Raw genomic sequence first — 18,304 nt, 5'->3', positions numbered from 1 at the left:
CCAATGATACGAACAGCTTTGCCGAATATATAACATACACAATTACCTGTGCAGTCAGATAGGTTGTCTCACAGATGATCGACACATTGGCCCCATCTCTCGTGGTAGTAATGGCTGACGTGCATCCCAGCAACGCATGGGAAATGTCATTCTGGCTGTTACACTCAAGCACTACTATGATGTGCTCGGGGATTCCCTGGGGTATTTGCCAGTGCAGTAGGGTGATGGAACAATAAGCCATGAAGTTAGTCCTCTTTCGCGTATGGAGGATAAACATGCGATCTGCTGAGTCGGTAAATCGAAAGAGTCTTCTTTCAGCAGTGATTCCCCCCGATGGAGTGCCATGGTCGCAAAAGTTCCATTTCACTGCTCTTCCTAATAAATTTGGTATGAGCGATCATTGTAGGTGAATTGTTGGCGGTGTCTTCATGCCTTCGCCTGCGTGCTCAAGGGAAGAATTGATCTGTCATGACGTCGTCACGGAAAGGGTCTAAGTCTCCTTGATAAGTCTGTTGTCCATTTTATGGCCTTCTCGTGGAACACATGCTTACAGTTCAACATGCTCTGCTTCTGATTCCGACGTTCGTGTTCGTCGGGCCATCATAAGTTGTTCTATGCTCTTTCCTGGTTGGGGACGCGATGTCGCCGGTCGTATAAGTAGTATGAGCCTTCATAGCTACAGGTTCCTTGATCAGATGGTCTGTCGAGAAGTACAGCCAGCAATAGCTCGAGCTGCTATTGAGTTCGGTCACATTGCCGTGCCTCTCTTTGATCAATTCCTGATAATTAACTATTTACACCAAGCACGGCTGAATTTCAATGCATATAATTGACGTGCGGCAGAAGAAACGACTGGTATTTGCTTCGGTATTATCATTGGTGCTGGGATTGGCGTGTGATGAGAGTAATCCATGGTAGTACTCTCAAAGAACCGCCATTGTCAACAAAGGTTTTGTGAAGGTAGAAGACAGGGGTATATAGACCCGGTTGCTTCTCTCCATATGCAAGATAGACCATTTTTCCCTACCAGGGCCCTCTATAACCCGGCGGTGGAGTCTCTCCGTTTGATGATATCACCACTAAGAGAGGATGATCTCGTGCGACAGCAAGGCAGCAAGGCAGCAGGACGGCACGGCGGATGGCACGCAGACCGCCTACCCAACGCGGCCCGCGGCTTATGCAGGAAGGGGAGCGGGTTCGCTGCTTTTGGTTTTGCTGCCCAGCACCGCACCGGCAACCACCGAACCACCAACTTATTACTATTACACCAAGACCAGATCATCAATCCCCTCCTCCTCCGTTCCCCCCTTATTCTTCCCTCGCTCCCTTCTCCCCTCCTCCTCCTCCTCCTCCTTCTCTTCCTTCATTGCCTTCTTTGCGATCCTTTTACCGACCTCGGGACCTTCCCCTCCCCCTTGTCTCCTGGGGTATGCCTAGAGGTGGATCTCTTTTCCCCGGACCTCCTTGTTATTGTGGTCGGCCGACACCCGGATGAGGCTCGACCTTCCATCTGTACCAACAATCCGCTGTTGGTGGTAACTGGTTCTTTGACTAGTTCCTGCTCTTTCATCGCGGGCCTGGTACCGGTCTGGAGCTTGACCCGGAGATCCGCTGGTCTTTCCCCGTGCCCTTGAGCGACCTATCCTTGCTCGCCCAGTGGGAATCCTTTCCAGGCCGTTCCCGAGCCTCGCTTTGCACGTCTGCCCTGTCGCGTGCGGGCAGCCTTGGCCATCCCGCTGTCAAACCCCCGCCGAGGCCCCTTAACAACAATGGCGCATTACCAGAATGGATATCCGGCCTACAACCAGTCTCCCAATTCCCCACCGAGTTCGACTCAGCCTAACCGCTATGACCTCTATGCCACCCAGCCGACGAGCCCGCAGTTGCGAAGGATGCCAAGTTATAACGTGGGGGATGATGCGGGTGTTTTGGGCTCCCCTCATTCCCAGGACTCTAGGGCCACCGAGATGAATGCTCGCTATGCTGGCTGGAATGCACCAGCGGAAGGCCAATCTAGCTATAATCTCATCAACACCGGACGCGATGAATACGCGGACCCTCGATATGCGCACATCCCTGCGTCTACCTCGCCGCAATTGTCGCGCGCCCGGGCTTCCTCACAATCAAGCTATCAATACCAGTATACCTCATCTGTTCCTGCTGCCGCATCACCCACCCAGCTTGCGTACAATCCCCAGCAGTATGCCTTGCCCCCCACACCGTCGCAGCAGCAAGTAGGCTTCAGTCCGCTCGCATATACAGGGCCTGGCGCTTCGTATAACAGCTCAACAGCGCCCGGTCACCAGCCTTATAATCCAGCCGCCTACCAACCTGCTAGTTTTGGCTCCTCCCCAGTGCAGAGGCAGCCAACCATCTCTTATGCACAGGCTCCTCCCACACCTCAATCTTTTGGGCCTCCCCACCCGCAGTTGCCGCCGCCTCCGCCGCCTCGGGGACCGGATCACCCGTACGGAAGTCGTCCGTCCCCCCAGTATGGAAATGTTTCGCCAGGTACGCACTACGGGTTCGCAACCCAGCAGGCGTCATCTTCATCCACACTATCCGGTTCTTTGTCCTACGGAACAACGTCCCCTTCGACACCCAATGCCACCTATGGATCCACAAACAGCTCTTTTACCGCCAGTGGACCGAACACTGCTGCGGCCCACCTATACACTGGAGGTACGCAAATTCCAACCTACATTCCACAGTCACCGGGTCATTCTGAAGGTGCTCTTGCCTCTCCTTTCGATGAACAACCTCCTGCACCCCCGGCTCACTCGACATCGACCGAGGACGCCTTTGGGAAGCGGTCTAGCTTGACGCGCCCTGGCTCAGGAAGATCCCTTCCCACACCGCCCATCTACCAAAATCAAACGCAGATGTCGCCGCGTAGAACGGACACTTTGACTCGACACCCCCAGTCGCGGCCCTTACCTGGTCCTCCCGTTGATGCGGATGTGGGCTCAGACCCTTACATGACTTCCAATGGACTTGCCAGCCTGGATAGTCGGCCAGACTCGAGGACTGGCTACGATGAGCTAATCAAGGAGGTCGAGGCTGCAGTTGCGGACCGGCGTGCCACCGGTGAGCCGGGTTACAGCTTGGATCCATTACACGTGGACCCACGCGACGCGCTGGTATTGGAACCACCAACCAGCGTCTCCCCAGGTCCACGGCTATCTCCCGATGAGAGACACACCCACACCAATGGCAGTATTGCCACTGGTACAGGTCAGTATGTGAATTACGATGCGTACAGTGATGACAGTGACGCCGAGGCTGCTGCGGGCTTGGCTATGCTGCAAATGGCAGACGAAGAGGACAAAGCTCAAGCTGAGCGCCTTCAAGAACGTGCGCGGCGAGAGACGACCGCCTCTATTATCAGTGCGTATGGAGCACGATCGGAGAATCGCGCTCCATCTCCTCATCAAGACTGGCATCAGGATGAGCTAGATTCTTACAGTGGAAGCTACAATCGGGCTTCCCAGTACGATGGGCTGGATCCCCACACGAATGGTTATGGTGATAGCTTAGATCATGTCAGGCTTGCGCCCACATCCGGCTCGAGACATTCCAACCCTTTCGCAGATGGCCAGAGGGAATACTCCGATGACTATGACTATCCATCCGCAGCGCTCGATGCTTCTGGGTATCCCTATCCAGACCCGCAGCATCATGCACGAGTGGATGCTGGCGGCACTGGGGGATTGGCGGAGCCGGGGGCGTATGAACGTCGGATGAGTTTCGATTACGGCGATGAGACCGATGGGCCCTTATCCCAAACTCATAACCTGCAACGCTCGGGAAGTGAGAGCTCAGACAGAGGAGATGAGCCTGGAGACCTCTTCTTCCACCCAGGCATGCGCCCGCTTCCCCCGGCTCCCGTGGAGCCGGCGAGCAACCCAAGCCTGATGTCGCATTTGATGCCGGCAGGGACGTACCGGCACTATGAGCAGGGTGACGAGCGGGGCTCTACCCAGTATACACCCTCCTATTTCCCTGTTGCTCCAGACTCGTACACTTCGACCGTGTCCAGCCCTACCCAAGTCCCACGGTCAACGTCTTTGTCGAGTCATCCAATTGGACCTCGTACTGACCCCCCTATCAGATCGAAAACCGATGCAGACCGGGCGAAGTATAAACAGCAACAGGAGCTTCTGCGGCAGCAGCAGCAGCAGCATGGTGCCGTCAAATTTGATACTTCTCCGGATGCTGCAGCTGCCATGACCCTCGATTTACCTACAATCCCTGCTGGGCGTCGTAAGAAGTTCAATCCGACTAAGTTATCATCAGAACAATTCCGACGCTGTACGGAGCCGTGGGCATTGAGTGCGATCTTATCATGGGTTCGGGAGCTCAGCGAGGATGAAACGGACCTGAAGGAACATACGATCGTTGAGGCTATCGTTGCCTTGTTCACCCATAAAGTACCGACAATGAACATTGCTGATGCCGAAACATTAGCCGCACGTGTGGTCAAAAATATGATGCAGGAGGAAGCCTTGGTGAAAGACGAGGAATGGGTCAAATTCAGCACGGGCACTTTGTCGGGAGTCTTGTTCCAGATTACGGGTACTGGCTGCTACTCCTCTCGGCTTCATGAACAAGGAACAGAAGTGTTTGGGCGTTGCTATTCCCATCATTGTATGCGGACGCTCAAGAAGGTCAACCTCAAAGCGCAGATGATGGAGGCGGACAAAAAGGCAGAAGACTGGGTGACGTTTTACAAGGTCCCCAAGGAAGTTTGGGAGACCTACCCCAAGAAGGAGATCGATCGACAAAACAATCTACACGAGATCGTGACCACTGAGGATTCCTTCATATCCCAGCTCGATGTTTTGCGTGATCTTTATCGGGATCAGCTGGCGAGGATGCAACCGTCGGTAATTGCACCAAAACGTTTGAACAAATTTTTGAATGATGTGTTCGGAAAAGTCGATCCTGTCAAGAAGGTCAACGAAGACCATCTCCTGGCTCAGCTCAAGTATCGCCAGAAAGAACAGGGCCCGTTTATCGCGGGGTTCAGTGACATTTTCCGCGAGTGGATCCGAAAGGCTAAGTCCGTCTATATCGACTACGCGGCCACGTTTCCCAGCGCCAATTATTTGGTGCGCAAAGAAGCAGAGAGAAATATTCACTTCCGCCAGTTCCTCAATCAAGTCCGTGATCACAAGCTGTCAAATCGCCTTAGCTGGGACACTTACCTCAAGGCTCCTATCACCCGGATCCAGCGATACACGCTGCTGCTGTCTACGGTTCACAAGAATATGCCCAAAGATTCCGAGGAGAAAGCCAACCTAGCACAAGCCATTGAAGAAATCAAGCTCGTGGCACTCGAGTGTGATAATAAAGTGGGCGAAATGAGCAGGAAGGTTGATCTCATGGAGCTTTCGTCCAAGTTGCAGCTCCGCCCAGAAATGAAGAAGGAAGTTGAGCTGAACCTGGAACACTTGGGGCGCGAAATCATTTTCCGAGGCGATCTGCAGCGGCCAGGAACACGAACAAGGTTCTTGGTGGATACCCATGCTATACTTTTCGACCATTACCTGGTGCTTGCAAAAGCCTTCACAGCTCGAGATCCATCGAGAACCGTGAAGTACGAGAGCTATGATGTGTCCAAGTTGCCCATTCCCATGGACCTCTTGGTCCTTGAGAGTGACAATGAAGACCCTGTCGTGAAGTCTGCGGTCCGCGGAGTAGTCGCTCAATCACCGGCCGTCGTCGGCCGTGGTGTAGGCGGCGGCCCTCTAACCCATACTGCCAGTGGGAACTCGGCTAGTTCTGGCAACTCGAACCAAGGAAAGACTTTGGTGCCCACCACGGTTCTAGAGAGCTCGAAGGATGACAAGATCCTCTACCCATTCAAGATCAAGCACCTTGGGAAGAACGGAACATACACGCTCTATGCTTTTTCTGCCCAAAACCGGCAAGACTGGTGTGATAAGATCACGGTGGCAAAGACCAAACATGCCGCCGCTTTATTTACACAGAATGCCGAGCCGTTTAGGCTCCGCGTACTTGCAGATACCGCATTTGCAACCCCTGACAATTCATCAATCCCCACTGGCGTCACCATCGACGGCACGCCTCTTGATCGTGCGATCAAGGACGTGGAGGAGCGTTACGGTCCGTCAACACCACGGCCGGCACCGGTTTGCAGAACTGCTGTCCACTGTGCGACTGTCTTCCAGCAACCGCCTGGTCGGATGATGTGCGCCATCGGTACTGATTATGGCGTATACATCTCCGAATACAATGACCCTCGCGGCTGGACTCGGGTAAGTAGTGACTCACTTTCGAATAACCCCCCCTTGTTCATTGTCGATCTCGTACTGACTCCGTGTTTTAAGACTATACCCATTGTGCGCGTGACACAAATTGCGGTGTTTGAAGAATTCAATGTCTTCCTCCTCATCGCAGATAAGTCCTTGATTGCTTACCATCTGGATGTCGTGTGTCCTCCGAACGGTGTGTCAGCCCAGGCAACAACAGACTCTTCCCGGCGAGCGCCGCAGAAACTGTCTGGCAGTCGAGAAGTAGGCTTCTTTGCGGCAGGACACATGAAGGACAGGACCTTGGTCATGTATAAAAAGAGAGACGGGTTGTCGTCCACGTTCAAGGTTTGTGTTGCAAGTTTCCCTTGCATGTTTGCATACTTATCCGAGTTTTAGATTCTCGAGCCAGTCGTCCAGAAGTCATCAAGCAGCAGGAGCCGGCTTTTCAGCTCTCGACGTTCGCAGACCGAGTTCTTCCGAGAGTACGACGAGTTCTATATCCCCGCCGAAAGCTACGGCATCAATCTCTTCCATTCTTCTCTAGCGATCTCGACTCATCGAGGCATCGAGATCCTCACCATTGACAAGAAACATACATGGTCCGTTCCTGATTTCCGATCCGAAGCTCCTCCTGAGGCGCAAGCCCAGCTCACCAGTATCGCTCATCGGATTGGAACTTTGCGTCCGCTGGGCATGTTCCGCCTCAGCGACAGCGAGTTCTTGGTCGTATACACCGAATGTGCGGTCTATGTGAACAAACACGGTGATGTGTCACGCAGTGTGGTCATGGAATTTGTGGGCCATGCCCACTCTGCGTGTCTCTACGGAAAATTCTTAATCTTATTTAATGACGACTTTGTCGAGGTGCGAAATGCTATGAACGGCCGCCTACGCCAAGTGATCCCAGGTCATGGTGTTGTCTGCTTAGATGATGGCAGCAGCATGCCAGGCTCTGGTGCGAACAGTATCCCTACCAGTGCCGGAGGCGCTGTCAACCTCTCCAGCGGATTATCGAACGGTGCTTCCCTGGCGAACAATGGCCACACAGTGAAGATCTGCATGCAGCATCCTGAATACGAGCGGAGTCAAATCATACTCGAGTTGATCGAGAATGAAGGGCAAAAGGATTAATGTTCATGCCCATCTTCTAGGTGACGAGTATCAATCGCTCATGCCAAAGTCAACCCTCATTTTCAACCTTCTCTTCCCCCCCCCGCCCCCCCATTCCCTCCCATTCTATCTTTCTGACTTTATACCCCATTTTTCATTCTCAATCTTCTATGGTGAATACTTCTTCTGTCTCCTCATTCTAAGCCATCACCGTACTTCGTGGGCCATTGTCAAGCCGGTGGATATGGGTTTATCTGTACATAGTTGGCATTGTCAGACATAGCTTCGCATCGTAATGCATAAAACCCTTCACAACCAGTTATGCCTCCCAAAACATAGGACGTGCAAGACACCCCCATTTTCCGACAACTAGACCCACGTTCGTCAACAGTAACACCATCTCCCGACTCCGAGTCCTATCATAGCACCGACAATGAATAGACGCACTCAGTAAAGGCGCAGCAAACACGAGTTAGCCTTGAATGAATTAATGGTTGATTGTAAAATGAGCCGCCTAGCTGCCTGCGGAAAAGAAACTCTTTATCACTAGTCCAACCTTGTCCTACATCCCCACCGACTGACGAAATACAACTGTACAGAATTGTGCTTGATGCAAATCACTAGCTAGACAGGGAATAATAGGCGCAGAGCTGCTAGTTCCGCGGTTACTATGTTTGCAGGATTTGATGAAGTAGGGAAAGTTGGGGAGGGGGGGGGGGGGGGTGGGTTTGTTTATAGGAGATCAAAGTTTATAGTATTGTCTGATTTAGGCTGATGAAACAGGATACATGCATGCATACATACAATTAATCTTCCAGAAACGGAGGACAGCATTCGTCTAATAGTAGAGAGACAGTTGTATGGCGGTGATGGGTGTAGGAAGTGTGAATCATGAGGCAGACAATGTAGGCGAGGAAATCTAGAATGAGATAGATGGAAATAGGTGGGGGGAAAAGAAGGACGAGGAAGGTGGAGTGGGCTTCATGACTCGAATTCAACCTTGCTGACGAGGTTGGGATCGTCATGGCTTGGATCATGGGTTCCTCGGTCTTGCTTGTGGTCGTCTTTGTCGTCAAGAAGTGATGCGTCATCTTTGCCGCGCATGCTGATGACTTCGGCTCCTTCGAGTAGATCGCGATCTGCGTCTCTGACGCTACGGCGTTCGGGATCGGCGCCGTAGGCACCTGCACCCCAGCTCGAGATGCCACCGACCATGGCGGATGTCGTGGCAACGCCGCTGCGAGGATCGTACTCTTCGTCTTCTTCCTCTTCTTCGTCGTCTCGGTTGAGGGCGCTGCGCTCCAATTCACGCTGTGCTTCGTCCATTCTCTTCTTGACTTCTGCAGCCATGCGGATGCCATCGGATACGATGTTGTCCAGCACCCCGCGGAGACCCTTGCCCGGAGGAACGATGCCGCCGGACGCTCCCGCTACCGAGGCACCAGATGCTGGGCTAGGTTGGGGTTTGGCAGCACCGATGTTGGAGAATGTAGTTAGGTTCGATGAGAGAGACGAGGAAGCCAAGGCCTCCAATCCATGATCTGAAAGGCGGAACGATTGTGGGAAGAATGAATCGAAGAATTGCTCCAGCAGTTCGTCAGCTAGGATCACCATGCGGAAGGTGGGAAGAGTGATGTGTAGAGGATTGTTGGGATCGAGTGCAGGGTTTGCAGATTCGGAAACAGATCGGTTGTGGTGCGTATTGGGCTTGTCTTCAGTCACCTGCTTCGCGGGATTTATTGTTCCAGCGGACTCGATTGATTTCGCATCATCATCGATATCGATGAGGTCCTCCTCGTCGTCCCCAATGCTAAAAGACCCGAGTTTATCGGCTGTTTCTGCCGCATCCTCATCTTTCTGTCCTTCGGCTGCTCTGTCCGGATGGCTGGGATCGGCATACTCAAAGCAACGGCGAATAAAAGAGCTGACGCTCCCCAGGAATCTTTCGTCGGTACTGAGCTTATCCTGATCCTGTTCATTTGCCCGGACGTCCTCCACAGACTGCGTGGGAGTGATAGCCCCTTCAAAGCCCCGTCGAGAAAGGAAAAGAAGAGCCTCCGACATGCGAAGAATACCTTCTCGATCCACCTGGCCAGTCCCTTCGTCATCGTAGAGATCGAAAAAGTAATTGATATTGTTCATTATGTCACGCGGCCCTTTCAGTCGTGCAAGGCCGTTGACGACGTTCTGCAAGCTCAGTCCTTCATTTGGATCCGTAGCCCACTTGCGGAACAGTCGGCGTGTGAATTCATGATCTGCTGGTTCAGGCTTATTATTCCACAACGCGGAGGATTTGCCCCATCCTCTGAAACTGTTGAAGCCCTGCTCAGATGTAGACTCCTTGCGTGATGATCCGCGTGAATCCGCAACGGCCCATTTTGCTGTTGCTGCGAGGAAGTCCCGGAAAGCGTCGTAATCCATGTGGGTAGGACTAGGACCGAGACCAACACGACCAATTTCTCTATCCACAGGAGGCCCAAGGATGGATGTTCTTTCCACTCTCTTCTTTTCCTGTCGCCTTCTCTCCTCTTCTTCGACCTTCTGTCTCTGCTGGCGGTCATAAAGAACCTCGTAGTAGCGGTCGTAGATTACACCTAAATCATCCATGCTGAGCTTTTTACTATCTGGCCCGAGGTTCCGGATGGATGTGCGTTTGGCGAAACTTTCAATGTTCTGCAAAACAGCGTCCTTGTGTTTCTCACGCTGTTCCGTGATGGTCTGGTGGGTGATTTGTGAGAATTCTTTAAAGGCGACAACCATGAGCTCCTGAAACCGAGTGATAGCCCTCAGTTTCGGGTTCTCAGATCGTGGGTGGGCTGACTCATCGAGGCGAGAAAAGTACGCCTTCAGGACGGAGATGAAAGAGCCGTCATCCTGTATATCCAAAAGCTCCTCGCCGTTGATCCTGAGGATGGCTAAGCCAACCTGGAAAAGAACCTTAGGCCCCTCGAGGAAGAACACGTCCAATACACGAAAAGCAAAAACTAGCGGCATTGAGTTGATATAGAGCGAGAGGAACCATGGGAGAGAAACAACGGATAGCTGCACATCAGATTTCGTAAGATGGTCCCAAAGCACCGGCATGGTTTTCTCAACGAGGGATTCAAACACCTTTTGATCGAGCAATGTGCCGTACATTGTTGTAGAGTAGTAGCCCGGCAGAAGACGATCGCAAAGGACAGACAATAAAAAGAAGGCTTGTGCCTCGGACATGTAACTGGATAGGTCAGCTTCAGTCTCGAAACAGTATGAGGGAACAACGCACATCAACAGCGCTGCAACAACAATATTCATAGCTTGGCAGTACCCAATCTCTGCGTTGGTCCAACTGTAGGCTGTAAGGACCCTTCGAAGGCGACCAATGCCTTCTTCACTCTGAAATCCGGCATACTCGGGCAAGCTGCGGTTCAGGTCTTTCTCAATCTCGTCGATCGCCAGGGACTCTTGCCCGGAGAACTTCGATAGCGTCTCCGTATAAAGATTTGGAGATCTCAGATGAAGGTAAAGCGAGCCCGATGTTACCTCCCATATCTCGCCCCGCAGGCGGTTCGGGAGACCGACTCGGATTAGTTTATGGAAGGTAGGTTGACGGATGAGCGTCGCGTTGCGGCCATTCTCTACAGAAGGACTCAATATACATTCCAGTCATTGACATTTCAGGATGGGGTTGCATACCTCTGAAGTACTCCCCCCACAACCTCATCTTACTACGGTCCCGAAGTTTGCGAGCATCACCGGGATAACGAAACATCATCCCCAGCCCGGCATCGGGTGGCTGACGCGCTTCAGGAGCCTCTCCATTCTGGGCTTTAGCTTTGGTTCCGGAGAGCAAGTATTCCGAATAGCAATTATTTACGACTAGCCGCAGGTTCTCGATTTCTTTCATGCATTCCCGCAGCCCCTTCTTCAAGCCGTCGCAAAAACGTTCGCAGGCCTGCCTGCTTCCAGCCAGCTGGATAGTGAACCGTTGTGGAGCAAAGTCAGAATTTTGTTGCTTGCCCAGTGCGCCGTTCCAGGTTGTTAATGCGAGGGAGAAAACATGGCTGAGACTGTTGAGTCGCTCCACCCTCCGGATGCAGCACAGCGGGATGGTAAACCCATTTCCAGACGGGCCTGTGCCGTTGGTCTGGCCAGCCCAATGCGTCGATGCACCAAGGCTAGTGGACGGTGTGAAACTTGTAGGCTGTGTCGAGAAGCAGAGGAACCGTTCGCTCAGATGGAGCCTGCCAGCGTAGCGGTTCCCGGCGCGATCAACAGGATTGCGGGCGGGTTCGCCGAGGGATGTAGACGACGGTGTATGCGGTATGGGTAGGATTAGCTCTGCCGTAATCTCTTGCAGCGGGTTTTGGGAATCGGGAAGACGGAACTGCTGGCGAAACAAGGAGGCCTTGGACGGGTTGCGATCGGAGGAAGAGAGGGTTGGAAGACTGAAGTTAGCCGGGTCGATGAAGGACTGGGCTTTCTGAACGAATGACGTCCACTGCATCATGGCGCCAGTGGAGAAAAAGAGGCTTGCCGCGGTGGCCTGGGACGGATGAGCAGGTGTCCTCCTGCGTCGTGGTTGAGTATAAAGCTGACGGCCGCCGACTCGGGCGGGAGCGGGAGCTGGATGGAGCTGCTGGAAGCTCACACGGCAGTCAGCGTTCGGCAAGGAAGATGCACAGAAGCCCACGAATGATTTAGGGGGGAGTTCAGGGTCATCGTAAGAAGCTAGCGCAACATCATTCGGCGAGGACTTCTGACGGCGGCGGCGGCAGACAGAAGGACCTGGGGTGATGACGGTCGGCGTGGGAGCGAAGAGGAGGGGAACGTCGCCGGCGACCGTTCCGGGCAGGCTGCCGGGACAGCCCTCACGTGATGAGACATCTGAAACATTCAGAGAATACCAGAGACAGTAGAGACAGGCCCCCTCAATTGGGTGCGGGATCGTTCGACTACAGTGGTTTTGGTACGGAACAAGAACCATATTTGCACTACATAAGGAAACTAGCGGAGTCTGGCCAGTGGCCTAGTACAGCCGACAGGAAAGCCGAAAGAGCGAACTAGATCCCAGCGGACAATCATAGTCAAAGGGAAGAAAAGGGGTAGGGGAAAAAAAGGTATAGGAAATAGGAACGAGGGTTTGCTTTACAGAATCACTTCGAAAGAAACAACGAGAAGCTCAAATATATTCATCTCCGGCGAATTTGCCGGCAAGTCTTGCCAGTCCCACCTTTTTGTAGTCCAGGCCGGTGCAACATCTCAACATGCAGGATATAGTGTGCAGAAGAGATTAGCAGTATTTAACGGCTCAGTTCTTGGTCAAAGGCGCTACCTCCGTCATGGCCTCTTCATCACTATAGGCAGGGGGGAGATCATCGGAAGACTCAGTCATCAAGCCCTGCTTTTCAGCCACAGTGCCCTGTTCCAGGGACTTCTTGGGGGTAGAACGGCGGAAACGCTGCCACATGAAGACCACGATCTGACCGACCAGCATACCGAGAGCGCTAGCGGCCAACCCTGCCAAAACACCCAACACGGCTGGAACCACGATGAAGCGGACCACGCGGTGGACAGTGCGTTCCCACTGGCCGTGGTGCATGTGGTTCATGTGGTGGTGATGGTGGGGACGGTCAAATTTGCCCATGTGGCCCATGTGGCCCATGAAACCGGCCTCCTCTCCCTCCACGGGCGGCATCTCAATGCGCTCCGAGTCAAAACCATCATCGTCATGGTGATGGTGATGGTGGTGAGGGAAGGGCGGGCGAGGGTGGTCCATGCCATGAGGACCACCGCAATGCGAGCCCTTCGGCTTGGGTCCCATTCCAAGCATACGTGCCTTGGCCGCTGCGAACAAGGATCGCATCCGGTCAAACAACAACTTCCTCAGACAGTTCGGCTTTCCACGGCACTGTCTCCAGGAGACACGGTCGGGTGTTGCTTCTTCGATCTCGGTCTTGGCCATGTAGAGCTCACCGCTGGTAGGGTCGTGGATAAGCGTCAAAGCCACGGTGTCCAAGGGAACTGGGCGACTGTCGAGGTCGAGAACGGTAAAGCGCACAGCCACAAGCTGCATAGGGTCCTCGGGCGGGGTTGGCAGAGGCATCTCTTCTACAGCATATCCCAAGGGAATCGGCTCCGTTTCCATGCCATCAGACGCCCGGCGCTGTACTGCAGTAATGAGGGTTGGAGGTGGAGGAGGGAAGATTTGGCGACCGTTGGCCAGCAGGAAGCCATTTTCAGTCGAGAATTCCAAAGACTGAGCCAGGTATTAGCATTTTGCGTTCTCTTGCTCTTAAGGGTTGTCCTAGACCCCAAGGCGGGTCCACTTACCAGAGACGTCTGGAAGCCATCAGTCCAGCTGACCTGCCCATTCTCACCAACTTCGGGGAATGGACACTCGGTGCAGGCAAGCTCAACCTGCTGCTTCTTGGGAGCGTAAACCTCCAACGGATGGAAGGGGGGGAAGTCGCCCTCAGGGGCGATGGCTTCGTCGAGTTCGGGGATAACTAGCAAGGCGTTGGCGCCTAGAGCGAGGACGCTCCCCACAAGGCACGAACGGAGGTGCATGGTGGCCGAGAGAGATCTAGACCAAGCACATATGAGAACGTCGGATATGCGCAGATGATGGGAGATGGGAGATGGCAGATGAAAAAAGAAGAAAGATGACGATGATGATTTTGTTTTAGTAAGAATGAAGAAATGAAGGCTTAATGATCTGGATTCCACCGGGCGCTTCTTGAATGTCCGTCAGGAGGGGACAAAAGGCGAATCGCTGCATGGCCGGGCCGCGTCGCTGGTTGGCTGGCTGGGGCGCGCCGGTGGAGCAGGTGACGCAGTACCACCCCACCGCCTACCGCATAGGGATACAGCTGACGCATCCGCCACCAAAACCAATCACATGATTCCCGCTTCCCAAAATAGACCTTCTCATTGTTTTTACATACTCCATTGGTCCTCCTCCTACTATGTATTGTGTACCCGGTAAACTATTCAGTCGTGAATAAAATAATTATATACTTATTATAAACCCCACCCCTTCAGCACCTCTATATACATCCATGTCATTTGCTCCGCATTTGATCAGGAAGTCTGTCGTGCCACCAGGGCCGAAGACTCGGACCTGCATCCTCACCCAAGCCAGCCGGATTTTATGTTTACAAATCTAGCCAACCTATAATCCACCTTTTGCACCCACCGCATCCCAGATGGTTTGCTACCCCGCACCATCCTCAGCACGTCCTCGGGTACCTCGTTGTAATGCATCCATTCCTGGGTTCCATTCCACCAGCGGATTAGACGACCAATTTCGGCCCAAACAACCAGGAGCATCCCGAAAACCAGGAGAGCCCACACTACCTCGATCCAGGCGGGGAGCGGTGATTGCTCTGTGGCCCTCATTTGGATCGTCTCCGCGGTTGTCGCGGCAGGTACAAAGCGCACTCTCAGAGATCTTGTATCAGCATTGTCAGTGTTGCGAGAATTGCCAGAATCAGGCGGCTGATCATCTCCATTTCCATCAGATGCACTGGGGTCCGACAAGTTGGTCCAGGCTTTTGGTGTTGTTCGAAATGGTTCAACTTCCAAAGGATGCGAGTCATATTTCTTTGAGAGGTATATTGGGCCTGAGTAGTTCGGTCCACGTGGCAGGAAGCTCTCCGGCTTTCTTTCAGGCTTGCCCGGCGGTTTGACGGAAATGACCGTAGCTGTCGGTTGGGCTTTTGGAACATCATCTAGCGTCTGGACAGCGACAGTCCGATAATTTCGGCTCCAATGACTCTGCGAGGTCACCGGGTTGGATAGTCGCGGGCTCTGGCGGGCCTGGCCATCCTTTCGAAAGCTCGCCTCTTGTAGCGAGCGCAGATATTCTGCTTCGGGGTCAGGCTTTCGCTGACCGGGAGCAACACAAATTTTCTTGCCCGGCGAGAACACATTACCCACATCATGGGAACCATCAGTTGTCTGCCAGTAGTCCGACGACCGCTTTCGATTCGCATTCGAGAGGTCTCCCAAGAATGGAATCACACCTGCATGGGCGGCTTGCTCCGCATTGCCCCAGTCCACGGCAACTGCTTCAACGGCCGGAACTTGGTTTTGGCTGGGTAGCGGCGGCGCATCAGGAAGACCGGTCAAGTTTGTTTCGCGATCCGGTTGCGCCTGCTGCCCGAAAAATGTCGCTAAACTCGACTGGCTCGCTGTGCCTTCAGACAGGCTATACAGGCTATTCTGTAACTCCTCGTTCAGCGTCTTATGGGTGTCGAATGGAAGGATCTGCCCGCTTTGGCTCGGAAGGTCCAGCCCGGGCCAGGTGTCGCTGGGACGCTGCACAGTCTCTATCATCGCATGCTCAGCAATATCATTTGTCTGCATAGCCTTGCGAAGCCGCTCCAGTAAAATCAAATTCTTCCTTTCTCCCTCTGCCACCCTCGCATGACATTCTGTTTTCATGCTCGCAAATTCCGAACCCATCGAGGCCAGCCGATGCTTGAGTTCTTTGACCTCTCGATCATACGCCTCCAACTTCTCCCGTTGCACATTGATCATTTCATCGTTTTCTCGCTTTTCCTGCCTGACCCTTCTCGCCTTCTCCAGAATTTGGTGAATTTTCTTCTGCTGGGCCTCAGTCTCCTTTTGGAGATCATCATTGGCATCCTCGGCTTTTCCGATCGTGATGTCCTTCGACTTATTCTCCCTTTGGGCATTGATGAAGGAGGTTTTTGCATCTTCATGCGCCTTGGCCTCGTCCGCAAGCTGTTCAGTCAAATTACTGAGCTCGTCTGCTAGGTCTTTGTTTTGATCCTGGAGTCGACAAAGTTCGTGCTGTGCTTCTTTAAGCTGCTTGACTAGCTCCTCGACCAAGAATTCTGGCTCGATATCGGGTGGTAGTTGAAGGTCCTCCATGGAAGATGTCCTGCGACTAAAGGGCGATTCTTCCGGCTTGGTAGGTACTAGTGGCGGATATAGCGTGTTCTCTGGTGTTGCCTCGGCTGGAAATAAGGCTGATTGGATTGTGGCAGAGACAGATAACGAAGTGGTTTGGTTTTGGATATGGCTCTAAATGCCGACCTGCAGCGAAGCGCGTTTATAAGGTCATTCAATACGCTCTTTTCTTTCAGTGCTTTCAGTATGGCACAGGAAATCCCACAAGACCACACCTATCTAAGAATGGGCCAGGGTCGCTGTGCGGCATTGTTCAGTATTGGGCCTTTATTCAATTCTAATGATAGTTGTCTGGACATTTTTGGGGTTGAAAGTTCGCAGTATTGTAAAGCACGAGCACTGGTTCCGCCATTCATCCGTTTCTTTGTTGTCATGCTCGATGTCGCATGGCGCGGGAACCTGGACAGAGCTGAAGAACACGGTGAAACGAAGGAGGCCTTTGTTTCTACAAAGGCTTATTTATCAGCAAAGCACAAATCGTCTCCCCTGGGGAGATAAACAATACTTGCTAGGGAAGTTCACGACGGCTTCTATACTGGTTCGAAGGACAAACAAAAAAATCATTTTTCAATCGGGGGATGCCATCAAAGTTTGGATTTCTTCTGGCCTTTGACGTTGGGAACTGCATCTCCCGAGAGAAGAAAATCGGGGTACGAAAGTTTCCCATACGCTGCACCACCGGCCGACATTCTCCAAGATGCGCCGTCGACTATGGCACTGTGTTAACTGTCTCTGATCGTAACCTCGGAAAGAGAGACTCACCAACTAGAGTTTGACCACTGACGTAACTACCGGTGTCCGCAAAGATATACACGGTAGCATCGGCAATGTCGCGTACCGAGCCGAATCGGCCCAGTGGTTGCGACTTAGTGTAAGCCTCCATACTGTCACTCGGGAGGAGACGGTCGAGACCCTAAGATCATAAGTCAACTGTCCCCATGTAGCAGATAGGAAAAAGACAAACCTCTGTCGAAGCAATGGGCCCGGGTGCGATAATATTGGAGGTAACGCCCAGAGGGCCAAACTCAATAGCCACACTATGCGATAGTGCATCCACGCCTGCCTTGGCAACCGACACGTGCGTTTGGAAAGGCATGGTCCTATAATGGATCGTAGCACTGACAAAAATGATACGTCCTCCCGTTCCTGCTGCAGCAGGCTGGACTGGTGGCGAGAAAGTAAGCATATTTTCCGGGGGTCTATCGACCATCGACTTACGCGTCTTGGAGTCCACTCTGTGCTTCTTGGCCGACTCGACTAGGTATGGTAGAGTCGCCTTGAGGGTGTTGTAAGAACCCAGAACATCAATATCCATCACGGATTTGAAGGCGTTCGCTGAGAGCTGGTTGATCGAGGCAAGGAAATTACCGGCTGCCCCGGCACTTCACGCAGCCAAGATTAGCGAGGTGTCAGCTTCTAAAGATGTGGTCCGTACATGACAAAATCGATGCCACCGAGCTCTTGAACGCAACGATCCACCGCATCTTGGAGGCTTTCCAGTTTGCGCACGTCCACGGCGCCGATACCAATGACCTTGGAACCAGGACGAGCGGTCGCAATGTCCTGGGCTGCTTTCTCGGTTTTGTCGACGTTTCTGCCGATGATGCAAGCATTGGCACCTAGGTGGACGAGAGCGCGAACCTGGGCGCTACAAATAGTTCCTGCCCCTCCAGTGCAAAAGACGACCTTATTTGCTGCCGAGAGTCAGCGTCGATGACAGGGGGCTTTTGTTGGTTGGGTAAGCCGACGTACTAAACAGGCCATCTTTCCAAGAATCACTCAGGTAGGCTTCTTTTGACAGGGGCATATTGCAAGGTGAATTCGGGGGATGCCAATGAACCGGAAGGTCTAATGTGATGCGTGTTACGGAGTGAGGTGAAAGATAATGCTACGGAGACCGGAGTAGCTTAATGACGATCCTCAGGCGGGTGGCTGAACCCCCCGGGTATGAGCCTGGGTTTCTCCGCAGTTCCGCAGGAGAGCAGCAGAGATGCCTC

At 53.0% G+C, this 18,304-nt stretch overlaps 6 protein-coding genes across 6 annotated transcripts; 2 read left to right on the top strand and 4 right to left on the bottom strand.

The window, feature by feature from the left end:
- The first annotated feature begins 1,074 nt into the window (after positions 1-1,074).
- Positions 1,075-1,640, top strand: BO80DRAFT_41138 (uncharacterized protein). Its single transcript, XM_025717966.1, has one exon. It carries the CDS (start codon positions 1,139-1,141, stop codon positions 1,493-1,495), a length of 357 nt encoding a protein of 118 aa, XP_025576488.1. The 5' UTR covers positions 1,075-1,138; the 3' UTR covers positions 1,496-1,640.
- Positions 1,641-1,769: 129 nt separating this feature from the next.
- Positions 1,770-7,409, top strand: BO80DRAFT_353140 (putative Rho guanyl nucleotide exchange factor; the record flags this gene model as incomplete). The annotated part of the gene is made up of 3 exons (XM_025715648.1): positions 1,770-6,281; positions 6,354-6,623; positions 6,675-7,409. The coding sequence occupies 3 exons, from the start codon at positions 1,770-1,772 to the stop codon at positions 7,407-7,409; spliced, it is 5,517 nt and encodes a 1,838-aa protein (XP_025576487.1).
- Positions 7,410-8,124: 715 nt separating this feature from the next.
- BO80DRAFT_379379 (GTPase-activating protein) lies at positions 8,125-12,170 on the bottom strand. Its single transcript, XM_025716774.1, has 3 exons — positions 11,064-12,170; positions 10,654-11,005; positions 8,125-10,605 (listed from the first exon to the last, which is right to left on the bottom strand). The coding sequence occupies exons 1-3, from the start codon at positions 11,875-11,877 to the stop codon at positions 8,370-8,372; spliced, it is 3,402 nt and encodes a 1,133-aa protein (XP_025576486.1). The 5' UTR covers positions 11,878-12,170; the 3' UTR covers positions 8,125-8,369.
- A 184-nt stretch (positions 12,171-12,354) lies between these two features.
- BO80DRAFT_463837 (uncharacterized protein) lies at positions 12,355-14,117 on the bottom strand. The gene is made up of 2 exons (XM_025722622.1): positions 13,701-14,117; positions 12,355-13,626 (listed from the first exon to the last, which is right to left on the bottom strand). The coding sequence occupies exons 1-2, from the start codon at positions 13,935-13,937 to the stop codon at positions 12,679-12,681; spliced, it is 1,185 nt and encodes a 394-aa protein (XP_025576485.1). The 5' UTR covers positions 13,938-14,117; the 3' UTR covers positions 12,355-12,678.
- Positions 14,118-14,358: 241 nt separating this feature from the next.
- On the bottom strand, positions 14,359-16,738 carry BO80DRAFT_424078 (uncharacterized protein). The gene has a single exon (XM_025719188.1). The coding sequence runs from the start codon at positions 16,266-16,268 to the stop codon at positions 14,499-14,501; it is 1,770 nt and encodes a 589-aa protein (XP_025576484.1). The 5' UTR covers positions 16,269-16,738; the 3' UTR covers positions 14,359-14,498.
- Positions 16,739-16,786: 48 nt separating this feature from the next.
- On the bottom strand, positions 16,787-18,252 carry BO80DRAFT_41035 (SDR family oxidoreductase). The gene is made up of 6 exons (XM_025717915.1): positions 18,060-18,252; positions 17,743-18,001; positions 17,526-17,689; positions 17,272-17,471; positions 17,070-17,220; positions 16,787-17,016 (listed from the first exon to the last, which is right to left on the bottom strand). The coding sequence occupies exons 1-6, from the start codon at positions 18,112-18,114 to the stop codon at positions 16,892-16,894; spliced, it is 954 nt and encodes a 317-aa protein (XP_025576483.1). The 5' UTR covers positions 18,115-18,252; the 3' UTR covers positions 16,787-16,891.
- Between the last annotated feature and the right edge of the window lie 52 nt (positions 18,253-18,304).

The sequence above is a fragment of the Aspergillus ibericus genome (assembly GCF_003184845.1).
Source record: "Aspergillus ibericus CBS 121593 unplaced genomic scaffold BO80scaffold_14, whole genome shotgun sequence".
Lineage (NCBI taxonomy): Eukaryota > Fungi > Ascomycota > Eurotiomycetes > Eurotiales > Aspergillaceae > Aspergillus > Aspergillus ibericus.
Note: the sequence above shows the minus strand (reverse complement) of the source record. Positions and strands in the feature narration are given on the sequence as shown.

Excerpts from the sequence above, each read along its gene's own strand:
- BO80DRAFT_463837 (XM_025722622.1), bottom strand. The coding sequence starts at position 13,937 with ATGCACCTCCGTTCGTGCCTTGTGGGGAGCGTCCTCGCTCTAGGCGCC. Across the intron at positions 13,627-13,700 it reads ATGGCTTCCAGACGTCTCTG|TCTTTGGAATTCTCGACTGA; the intron begins GTAAGTGGACCC and ends TACCTGGCTCAG.
- BO80DRAFT_41138 (XM_025717966.1), top strand. The coding sequence starts at position 1,139 with ATGGCACGCAGACCGCCTACCCAACGCGGCCCGCGGCTTATGCAGGAA.
- BO80DRAFT_379379 (XM_025716774.1), bottom strand. The coding sequence starts at position 11,877 with ATGATGCAGTGGACGTCATTCGTTCAGAAAGCCCAGTCCTTCATCGAC. Across the intron at positions 11,006-11,063 it reads GTGGGGGGAGTACTTCAGAG|AGAATGGCCGCAACGCGACG; the intron begins GTATGCAACCCC and ends GTCCTTCTGTAG. Across the intron at positions 10,606-10,653 it reads GTTGTTGCAGCGCTGTTGAT|TTACATGTCCGAGGCACAAG; the intron begins GTGCGTTGTTCC and ends TGACCTATCCAG.
- BO80DRAFT_41035 (XM_025717915.1), bottom strand. The coding sequence starts at position 18,114 with ATGCCCCTGTCAAAAGAAGCCTACCTGAGTGATTCTTGGAAAGATGGC. Across the intron at positions 17,690-17,742 it reads GGTGGCATCGATTTTGTCAT|TGCCGGGGCAGCCGGTAATT; the intron begins GTACGGACCACA and ends GGCTGCGTGAAG. Across the intron at positions 17,221-17,271 it reads GGCCCATTGCTTCGACAGAG|GGTCTCGACCGTCTCCTCCC; the intron begins GTTTGTCTTTTT and ends TTATGATCTTAG.
- BO80DRAFT_424078 (XM_025719188.1), bottom strand. The coding sequence starts at position 16,268 with ATGGAGGACCTTCAACTACCACCCGATATCGAGCCAGAATTCTTGGTC.